The sequence below is a fragment of the Xiphophorus couchianus genome, chromosome 5 (assembly GCF_001444195.1).
Source record: "Xiphophorus couchianus chromosome 5, X_couchianus-1.0, whole genome shotgun sequence".
NCBI classification, from domain to species: domain Eukaryota; kingdom Metazoa; phylum Chordata; class Actinopteri; order Cyprinodontiformes; family Poeciliidae; genus Xiphophorus; species Xiphophorus couchianus.
The window spans coordinates 5,797,138-5,808,030 of record NC_040232.1 but is presented as its reverse complement, the minus strand read 5'-3'; the positions used below and the strand labels follow the sequence as shown (position 1 = coordinate 5,808,030).

General features: G+C 36.3%; 1 protein-coding gene across 1 annotated transcript; it reads right to left on the bottom strand.

Annotated features, from left to right (window-relative positions):
* Positions 1-62: 62 nt before the first annotated feature.
* On the bottom strand, positions 63-7,140 carry LOC114144274 (perforin-1-like). The gene is made up of 10 exons (XM_028016917.1): positions 7,047-7,140; positions 5,302-5,564; positions 5,145-5,224; positions 4,645-4,690; positions 4,241-4,386; positions 4,017-4,155; positions 3,848-3,928; positions 1,805-2,301; positions 1,628-1,721; positions 63-518 (listed from the first exon to the last, which is right to left on the bottom strand). The coding sequence occupies exons 2-10, from the start codon at positions 5,560-5,562 to the stop codon at positions 306-308; spliced, it is 1,557 nt and encodes a 518-aa protein (XP_027872718.1). The 5' UTR covers positions 5,563-5,564; positions 7,047-7,140; the 3' UTR covers positions 63-305.
* Positions 7,141-10,893: the final 3,753 nt, after the last annotated feature.

Genomic DNA, 10,893 nt, shown 5'->3' with positions numbered 1-10,893 from the left:
CATAATTACTTCTCTACAACTAATTATACAAGATCTGTTGACAATATATGAAGTCACCAATGTGTAGCAATTTAAAACATTTTATTGTCATTAAAGGGAACACAGTTTCTGGTTGCATATATTAAAGCATAGTTATTTCTTGTGATTAAATGTTACACAGAATCTTGAATATTTTTTATTGTACATTTAACTGGGTCTTTAACAAAATTAAACGATTAATGATTTTGAGTTTTTACCAGATTTAGTGAGTTAATATTACGTGATGAAATGAAAAGCTTTAATTTCCAAAGATCACCAAGCTCCTGTCAGTCAGGAGATGGTTTATAACGCTCGCACCGGTCTCCAGTCAGATATGGGTCACAGGTCAGCGTGTATGTGAACTCAAGGCGCCCTCTCTTTATTGAGCACTTGATATGATGAGTGCCCGGGGTCGGGTTCCGCCTGCAGTCTCCGAGAAACTGGTCATAGAACAAGTCCTTATCCCAAACTTCAACCCTCAGAACGTTGTTTGTGTCCACCTTCATGAGAAAATTGGAATGGAGAATCTTTCAGATGCATATTTTCCAGTTCAAAGTCAACTTTTTAACGTGATATAGAAAATAAAACACATCTCAAAAGTTGATAAATGCAGTGCAATCTTAGTTGAAACACAACAGCACAAGATATGAAATACATCAGCTGGGCTGTGTCTGTTTACACAATATATGTGTAAAGTGGTTTCTGTTCAAATATTTTCAGATTCTTTTATGTTTTTACTTTTATTTGTACTTGACCATAAACACCGTGAAATATGTATTGTCTAATCAAGTAAAACCAAATTCTTTTTCATGCAAGTGCTGACTCGGCATCCCAAAACATAAAGAATCTATATGTGACTGTACACAGTGCCACCTACTGGACTTGGAACTAAGAATAGAGTTGATTGTCCATTCCCCAAGTTTCCCTACACCATATGCTGTTTGTCTGCATTACATATCATGTTTACTTTGATTTGTCTTATTTGATTTGATTTATTTATTTCAAACAGGTTTTTAAAAACAAGAAAATAAGCAATCAGTAGGATTGGAGTACTTTGACATTAAAAGTACGTTTTGGACATTTGTTGTTTGGATAGCCAAATGTTTATGTTAAAAGCAATGAAAGAGGGTTATCACTTCCTGACTCAACAACAGGTAAGCAGAGCAGTGAGTGTGGGAGCCGCATGTCCACAGACATCCAGGTTGGTTGTGAGAACCGAAACAAGAACGAGTCAGGCCTAAAGGGAGGAGCTCTTTTCTTGTTATTGTGGCTGCTGTCTCATGCAAACAAGTTGAAGGACACATTAGTTCATGAACATTAATTTATTTGCAATTTAAACTACAACTTATTTCTGATAGTAAATGATATTTGACCCAATATGAAATGTTTGGTAACAAATAGTTTTGGTGGCACCAATGAATGGATCAGCTTTCTTTCAAAACTTATGCATAAAAACTCAATTCTCCTCACTTCTGCTAATTGAGTTTTTATTTTCGCCAAGATAAATGCTGGTATTAACGTTATAAATTCTTCTGCATCAGCAGAGTAAATGGATGAGTTTCTCTGTTGAGATTTTTTAAGTAAACCTGTGATGATAACGTTTACTGACCTTGCCAAAATCAAAATTCTCGTTGAACTTCGGATTGTTGGATTTGACCATGTGGGTGCTCTGTTTTGTGGAACCATACCATATGTGAACAAAACTGTGAACAAAGGAAGAACTATATAAATGGTGTGCTTATCAGGTATCATTAGGTCATAGTATTCTACCTTTGCATCAACCCACCACTCAGTTCTCCCAGCAATATCTCCACTGATGTTGTAGCCTTGAATAATGGTCACTGATAGAGTTCCCTTTAAGGCTTGCTGAGGGCAGCAGTTAGAGGACAAATTAGGAGTGGTGGTCTCACAGTGTGGTTCTTGGGGTGATTTCTTCACAGCATTGTTCATCAAATACTGCTCAATAGCAGTTTTCATCCCTGCCTTTTGAAGCTGGCCTGGCACAAGCTGATAGAGCGGTCGAAGGGAGAACGAAACAACATCTGGCGTATTTTTCAGGCTCAGTAGCCATTTTGTGTAGCTTATGGAATCATTTTTGGAAATTGTAAACTCCCCCAACCAACCATCTCCTCCAGACACCTCTGTGTAGTGTTGGTGGAGACCAGTGCTGAAATTAGTGGAGGAGTCCTGGTTTTGTAGGACATTTTTGCAAGACTTAAGAGCACCAGTGAGTTGCGTCTTTCCCAAGCCAACAGCAACACCCATAGATAAACAGGAGTGGACCTGGGGGAAAGAACAGCAAAGAGATTTGTTTTTTTAAAGTTGCACTACTCCAGACATTTCCTTAAAGAGACAGACACAAACAGAGAAGAATACAAAAAAGAAGAAGAAAACAAAAAAATAACTCTTAAACATACTTAAAATAGATTATTGGAAGTGATCAACTTCATTTGGTAATAATATAAGTGCAGCCTAAGAAACACCACTGTAATTTAATATGTGACTGTACACAGTGCCACCTACTGGACAACTGGTATAAGTTCACAAAAACAATACGTAAACACACGTGACCCGAATCAAGAATGTTATATTTTGAGACGTGGCACACTGTTTCCTCCTCATGACACACTTACAATTAAAAATATTTGATTTGATTGATTTGATTTATTTATTTGAAATAGGTTTTTAAACAAAAAACACGCAATCAGTAAGACAGAAAACTTGTGCATACACAACCAAGAACAAAACAATGAGTTTACCACTACTTTTCTGTTTGAAAAGGAGTAGGGAGAAGTCATGAACACTTATTTAATTCATTGCCTCAATTTAAACAAACCTATTACTTACCAACTCAATAACTATCTAAAATTGTCATTAAACCATGTAATATTCATGTGCCTATACAATATACAATATACAATATAGCAGAATATATAATGCACAATATACTGTGCTAATGCGTCAACAAATAAATTGTATTGCATAGACAAAATGGTTACAAACTAACTCATAGCAAGACAAAAAAAACTACGGATCCACAATAATAATAATTTGCTCTAATTTACGGTAAAATACCATTAAGTCCACATCAGGACAGGTCGGCCAACCTTGTCCAATGTCCTGTATCAGTGACTGGCTCTCCAGTAACTTTCTGGTTCTAAACACCAGTAAGACAGTAAGACTATGATTACGACTATGATTACACTAAGTAACAAAAAAATATTGATTGGAAGTTGTCTATGTTTTTTTTTTTAACTGAATTGGGACTATTTTGCACCTTTGAATCCAAAAATGACAATGAAAAAAATTGTTCTAACAGAGTATATTATTTAAATGATACAAACTTGGATTTCTGTAAACTGAGTAATAAACACTGATAAGGGTAAGTACATGTAAATTAAAAATTAAGTCTTCATTGTGCAAAACTCGGGGCATGAACTTCTGTTTCTTTGAATGCCTCGTGTGTTCTGCAGCAGGGATATCTCTCTTCAGAGTCCAACAGTAATCAGCCATCATGACTGCCTCCCTTAATATGTACGTAGCTTAGTTCAGAAAGTTGTGATTTTTGGATTCAGTACATCAAAATTACCCTAAAACAACTGAATAACCACAGACAATTTTTTGGCTGTTGACCAATGATTGCTCCCAGGTACTTCCATCAAAAATCATCCAGACAATTGTATCTTTCTGCCCACTAGACATCAAAGTTAAAAATCAAAATCAAAGTTAAAAAATATAGGTGTCACATATGACTCATCAGTAGGCATTAGAATCATGGAAGTATAATACATGGTTGTGTAAAAATCGGTTGTGTTGTGCATTTTGTTACCTCACTTGAGCTTAACCCATTCAGGGAGGACAAACAGCTTCGTGAAGATGTCAGTCGTTTTAGTTGCCCTCCAAGAATAACCTGAAACAGGTTTTAAGTTCTTTAAAATGCTTCCCTGTAGAAAAATGTGTATAACTAATTCATATTGTGTGTGTGCAAAAGTTCTCACCAGTCTGAAGTAGTGTGTGCCAAAGGTGTTTATGAGATCTCCATACTCATCTGCAGTGGAGGAGTTGTAGTGACTTGGCAGATTTTCTGACTGCCTTTTGAAATCTATGCTTAAGTTAGGTGTGCTTGATACACGAAAACTAAACACCAACACAAAATTAGATAAATATTTTTATAACCATGACCGGTCAGAACTTAATGAAAAAAGTCAAATTTCCATCCTACCGATAATGGCTGCAGGTGATGCTGTGTGTGCTGAAAGTGTAGCGGTCCTCTTTGCTCCTTTGTGAAGCGAACTTGTAGGCATTGGAGCGGGTGCCTCCCACATCTGACTTGCCAGACTCCAGAACATTTTGAACATCCAAGCCAAACTGATGAAATACAGACAAAACATGTAGTTTATAAGGTGTTAAATAAGAAGCCATATTTTTTATCACTATGCTAATCACTTACTTCAGTTCTAACTGAATTCAAAGTAAAAAAGATAATACAATTCTTGGAATAGCACATTTTAACTGAATTGAAATGGTGAAAGAAAGAAAATCAACCAGCAAGGTTTCTATCAGGGTTGTGTTATAAGGGCTCCATTGAAAATATTCTGAAATGTTCAGCTTTGAGTTGTTTCTTACCGACCAATCATTGGTGTCGTGGGATGTGTAAGCCTGAATCAGAGAGCTGTTGGACATTTTAAAGGATGTAATCATTATTAAACATCTATACAGTTCATTTTTCATATTTTTAATAAGGTAGTTAAGCTTTATAGCTTAGTGAAATTGTTGATTCGACTATTGTTATTTTAATACCATAGACTTATTAGGTAGGTATTCATAAACTACAGTTATATTCAGTAAATTTGAATGTGCTTCCATATGTGGCTCAATTTTCAGATTAAAAGTACTTTTTTAAAATAACAACCTCTAAGCAGGTATTAAACACACTTTTCATTAAACCAGTATAAATGCACACCATATTTTTCATATTTTGATTCCACTTCCACTATGTGTTGGTCTGCCACATAAAGATCCAATAAATATACTCTGTTGATTGGAACATGTAAAAAAAAATCTCGTCTTTGTTAGTTTAATTATGTGATTCAATGTTTACAGTGTTCACAATGAGGTTTAAATACCTGGCAGAGGTGTGATGACTGCTGGAGATTTCAGCAGTGCATCGATTGATGGCACGCCAGTCCACAACAGAAGATGGAAGCTTAAAGTGGAGAAAAGTCGCATTATTGTTAATCTCTAGTCAGACGTGCAGCTGTTTATTTATGCATTTTTAATTACTTTTTGGTAGGCATGGTTTTGAAGAGGGTTGGAGCAGAGAGTACAGCTGTCAGCGGAGCTCAGATAAGTCTTCACATCAATCACATAAGCTCCTTTTCTTTGCAGTCTGACTATATCATAACCTTCCCCCACCAGGTTGTAGCCTGGTACAAATGGAGCAGCATCACACTCGCTTTGGGTCCCGATCCGACAGGACAGAACAGAGGAGTGAACAAGGAGGACGCTTAGGAGAAGAAGAGCTGAAGTTGAATCGGGCAGCATAGCTGTAGTCAAAAGCTAAAAGATAGAGTGAAAAGAAATGAAATTGTTTTTTACATAGTGCATGACATTTTCCTTATTTCTATGACTTATTTATATAACATCGTATAAGAAAGTTATATGCTAACATGCAAAAATAACTGAACAGAGATAAGCCATTAAGACCATTACTAATTCTATTCAATTCATATCATAGCCCGGTGCTAGCAGCATATCCTGAATTTATTCTAATTTATGCTATACATAAGATCCTTAAAATGAATGGCACTATAAGCAGATATGACATTTAAATAAGTGTTTCAGTAATCTAATATCAGGCTTTTGAGTTGGAACGTATTTGTTCATGGGAGCAGCAGTTAATGATGGTGAAACATTAGTAAACACTTCTAGATAACACAAAATGTTATAGCCAGCAGATATTTGTGAAGAAAACAATGAAGTTCATTCATTAATCTGATTTTATTCCCATTTTATTATTCTATATATTTATTTTATCTTGTCAGTAGTTAGGTTACATGCCAGAAAATAAATAAAGAAATTATTCACATAATAATTCAGCTGTGAAGTTGGGCTATTTAGTAAATAAATTCTGAGACTCAATTAGAAATAAGCATATCAGTGATCATTCCATATTGTGTGAAGAGTTTCTTCATTCCCTCATGAGAGACTGAGCTTGGCTTTACTAATTAATAATAAATTATGGATTACAATTTGTAAGCATTACATAAGCCAAATGTCAAAGCGAGTTCTGATTCCCAACAATTTTGATGTCCTCTTGAGAAGTGGCTACAACATTTTTGGTTTCAACAATTCTGATTCCCAGCAATGAACAAAACACAAATTCAGCTTTATATATCTACAAATCTTTGATTTCAACAAACAGCCACACAGCTCCACCACATTACTGTAAGTGAAATTATAAATTCTAGGGGTGCACTGATTTATCGCCCAACTGATTTATCTGTCGATTTCCCTAAGTCTGGGGAAATTTTTTTACATATTTTTACATGTGAAGCCGATCTTATCCACCGATTTTATCTATCTCTGCAAAGGTATTTAAATCAGCTGCTTTCTTCTTCTGCTCTGCTGCAGAGGACCGGCCCACCAGATCATGCCTAAATGTTTGTACTTAACAATACTCACCTCACTGTTGGCAACTCATCAACTTTCTTGCTATATTTAGCAAGATTTCAGACAAAAAATTGATATCTGCCAAAATTGAAATCGGCAAGATTTTTAATATTTTAAGATGCTAATCTTAAAATCTGCATCTTTCTGTAAGTTAGTCAGGATTCATCAAAGCCTTTCAACCTATAACCTATAATCAGTGCACCCCTAATAAATTCACAAGAAAATGACCTTCTATAAAATAAATTTTATAACTAAATCAACACACAATATTTTTAATTGCTGTAGTGTATTCTAAACAAAGATACTCTTTTTTCCAGTTAATTTTATTTTCCTTTTGGATATTAAAAAAATCTTACCTGTCCAAGGCAGACTGAAAAGAAGTTGAAACAAGCAATGTCTAAGTTCGCTGAGCTGAGAACTGTGGTTTATAAAGCAGCAGCCCTGGAGAGATAAAGATTCATACAGAACATCATGTAAAGGTCTATTGAATATAGTTACTTTGTTTCTTGTAACTGCTGCGAAAGTTTGAGGATTTTATTTTTGCAGTGTTTTGTACAAAGTATCTACTCTAACAGAACAAACAGTTCTACCGGCACCTTTTGGTCCGGTAGAACAAACTGTTCTACATTTAGAACAGTTCTACCGGACCTCCAATGAAGGAAAGGTTTAACAGCAAGGAAGAAAAACTCATAAAAAGCCACTTAAATTTAGCTTCAGTCAATAAAGGAGCAAGGTAACAGTGAAAGAAATTTATTGAAGTATTTCAATTCTTTGATTGTGTTGAACTCATAAAACAGACAGAGTCCTTCAGTTTCAGCAACTAGATTTGCCCCACTCGGTGTGTATTTCTCTTGGAATTGTAATCTCTGGAACAGCCGGACATTGGAGCACAGAAAAACCGTTACATAGTTTCTACTTCCAGTTACAACTTTACAGCTGACACTACTTCCGGTCACGTAGCACACAGCTCTAATTCTGTAAAACATCTATGTTCGAACAAAAATAACTAGGCATAATGTTTTAAACAATAAAATGAATAAGACAAATTATACACATTAAATAAATGGATAAAAGAGTGTTTTAGCCATAACATTAAAAAATAGTAATAATTTAAATAAAATACTTATAGGATGCAACACCCTATGCCACAAAAATTTTTTGCCTAACAACATTTTAAGATTGTTGGCAATACAGAACAAAGATATCCACAAAAACTAGGAAAAAAACTGTCAATATAAACATAAATCTGTTCTCACAACTGACAGCATAAAATTTCACAAATCTCCATGGATTATTATTCTTATTAGATTAGACTGTAATATTAACTAGCCTGTTAAACTAACAAAATGAGTATGAACATGAACTGATTTAGTTTTTTAAGTGATGCCATAATAAGGATATATGGATGAGGATTGCCTGGAAGAGTTGTCTTATGAGTGTATATACTCTGGTGGATCTGCTCTTGAGGAGGTCAGGTGATACAACTGGTCATAAGTGTAGATTCTCATGGGCTGCCTCCTCCTTCCTGGGTGTTCTCCAGGTGCTCCTTCATCTCTTTGACCATCATTAGATTTAGCAGCATCTGAACCAACCTCATCTTCTTGAGAATGTATCTCCTCTTCTCCTTCCTCCAAGACCTCGTTTGGCTCAGTTAGATCTTTAGGTCCAACTCAGCCTCTGATTTTAGAGTTTAAGGGTGAAGGTGGTGCAGGTCTTGCTGCAGTCCATACATAGTAGTCTTTCTCATTGGACCTTTCCGTATCAGCAGGTTTGACATCTTGGTCAGTTGTGTGGTTTTTTGTTCTTCTTACTTTGATTTTTTAAATTTTTTTATTTTTTTCCGGGATTTGAACCGCTGATGTTGGGCTCTTCCACCAGGTAAGGACATGGTAATAGCAGGTTGTGATGTAACACTTGGTCCCTTCCTGTTCCATGCAATGGTTTTACAACAAACACTGGGCTGTTTGGCCACTTCTGGGCTTTGACAACATAGATTATGTCCTCCCAGTTACTATGAAGCTTTCCAGGTCCTCCTCTTGGTGTTAGGTTTCTCACCACCTGAACTCAAGGTGGAACTCCAAGTGCGACGATTATTGTTTTTCTGTCCTCTTTTTGCACTTTTATTAATGTTTTCCATTGCAATTCTTTCAATTTCTCAGCATAGCCAGAATGTGATTAGTTTAGGTCGACGGGCAGCATTCACGACCAAAAAGAAGGAGAAAATGAGAAAATCCAGTTGCTTCATTAACAGTAGAATTTTAAGCATGAACCACTTTGTTTAAATGTTCCTTCCATCTTGATTTTTGTGTCTCCTCACAACATTTCAATAAGAGTTTTTTTAATCATTCTCAGAGTTTGCTTGAGGATTTTAAGGTGAGGTGTGAGATGAGCGGATGCTACAGAAACTTTGGAGCTTATTGAAGAGACTGTTTTCAAATTTCTTTCAGAATACATTGATTGTGGTGTATTCTGGATGGGAATCCAAATCATGTTTTAAAGTCATCAAAGAGTTTCCTGGCTGCGGTTTTCCCAGATTTATCTTTGGTTGCATATGCCTGTGCATATTTAGTGACGTGATCCACTATGATAAGTATGTATTCTTCACCTCCCTTACATTTCTCCAAGTGAAGGAAGTCGATTGAGATAATCTCAAATGGTGCAGTTGTTGTGATAGTCTGGTTGGGTGTTCTAATCACTCTGTTGGGTTTCAACTTTTTTAAACATCGGAACACTTCGGTAATGTGGTCCTCAAATTCCAGCCACATTTTAGGCCAGTAAAAATGTTGTCTGGCCAGCGCAACCAGTCTATCTGCACCTAAGTGCCCCATGTGAGGCCAGAAGGGAGAGGGGAGAGGATTCTTTTAAAAAGTTATGTATAAAGTGCACCAGAACACAAACTAAATTCTACACAACCTTTTATTAACAATTTCCTTAAAACATTTCTATTCAGGCCTACAACTCGGTCCCTGAGAAGAAAAAGGAAAGGTGTGAGGACAATTTCAATTATTACAAAAATAAAAGCAGAAAGCCTGAAACAGAGAACCCATTAACTTTGGATTCAGATAAAATAAATTAAAATCTAGATAGCAGGTAGCTTACCCAGGAGCACGGAGGGAGCGGAGCTGCAGGTGAGAACCAGGCAGACAAACTTGTGAAGAAGTGTCCATAAAACGCATATAGTTCAGAGTAATTGAGTATTGGAATATGTTACGGCCAGTGGCCTTTTTTTCTGTGTTTGTTGTTTTTCAGTGGCTAATCAGATTGACTCCACCTGGAAGTGGGTGCTGCCCTGCTTGTCCTGTGTCACATCCTGAGGCCTACTGTGATTGGGTCATCAATTGCCGGCTCCACCAATCACTGTTGAGGCCTCCCTTTTAAGAACCAAGGACATCCTGGGAGAAGGCGCGGCTGTTTCTTTGTTTAGACAGCTTGCCACTTTGTTAGGGGTTTGACTGCTGTAAACTTGTTTTGATAGCTCTGATAACCTTTGTTAGCTCTGACAACCTTTGTTAGCTTGGATAGCTTGTGTCACTCACTTTGTCCCTGTGTGGGATCTTTGATCCTCTGTTAGAGATTTGTAGTTTGTTTTGTGTACCCTGTTCTGAAAGTCTATTTTTGTTTGGTTAAGTTCTTTGATTTACAACTGATTATTTTGGGGTTTTGTTTTGTTTAGTACCCTTTTGTTAGTCACTACATTTTGACTATTGTTAACTTTTACCCCCTTTATTTTTGTTGAACCCAAACAATAAACCTCTAAACTGTTAAACCTTACCACCTAGGTTTCTTTAATGTTACTTCCCTTTCCCCTGGCCGAGCCGGGTCGTAACAGAATATAATAAACCAAAGTCTTCGTAGGAATAATATTGTATAGCCGTATGACACTTGTATTCATTCACGCACTCTCTCACACATTCATACTCATACTCACAGACGTGTTCTTATATGTATTAACTAAGTGTAATCCACTTACACTTAGTTAACACTTTAAAAGTGTAAGCATGGGTACTTAAGTGATCATAATATTACACTTTTATGATCAATATATGTAATAGTGCATATCAATGGTGTCCAAGGCTCTGTTCCAATTCCCTTGAACTCATTAACCCATTAAACAAATCCATAAGTGAGTTAGTCCGGGCATCAAGAATGTCCTCGAGTCTTTTCCATCCTTCAAAAAAATTCATGGTTTCACTCATCCAGGTG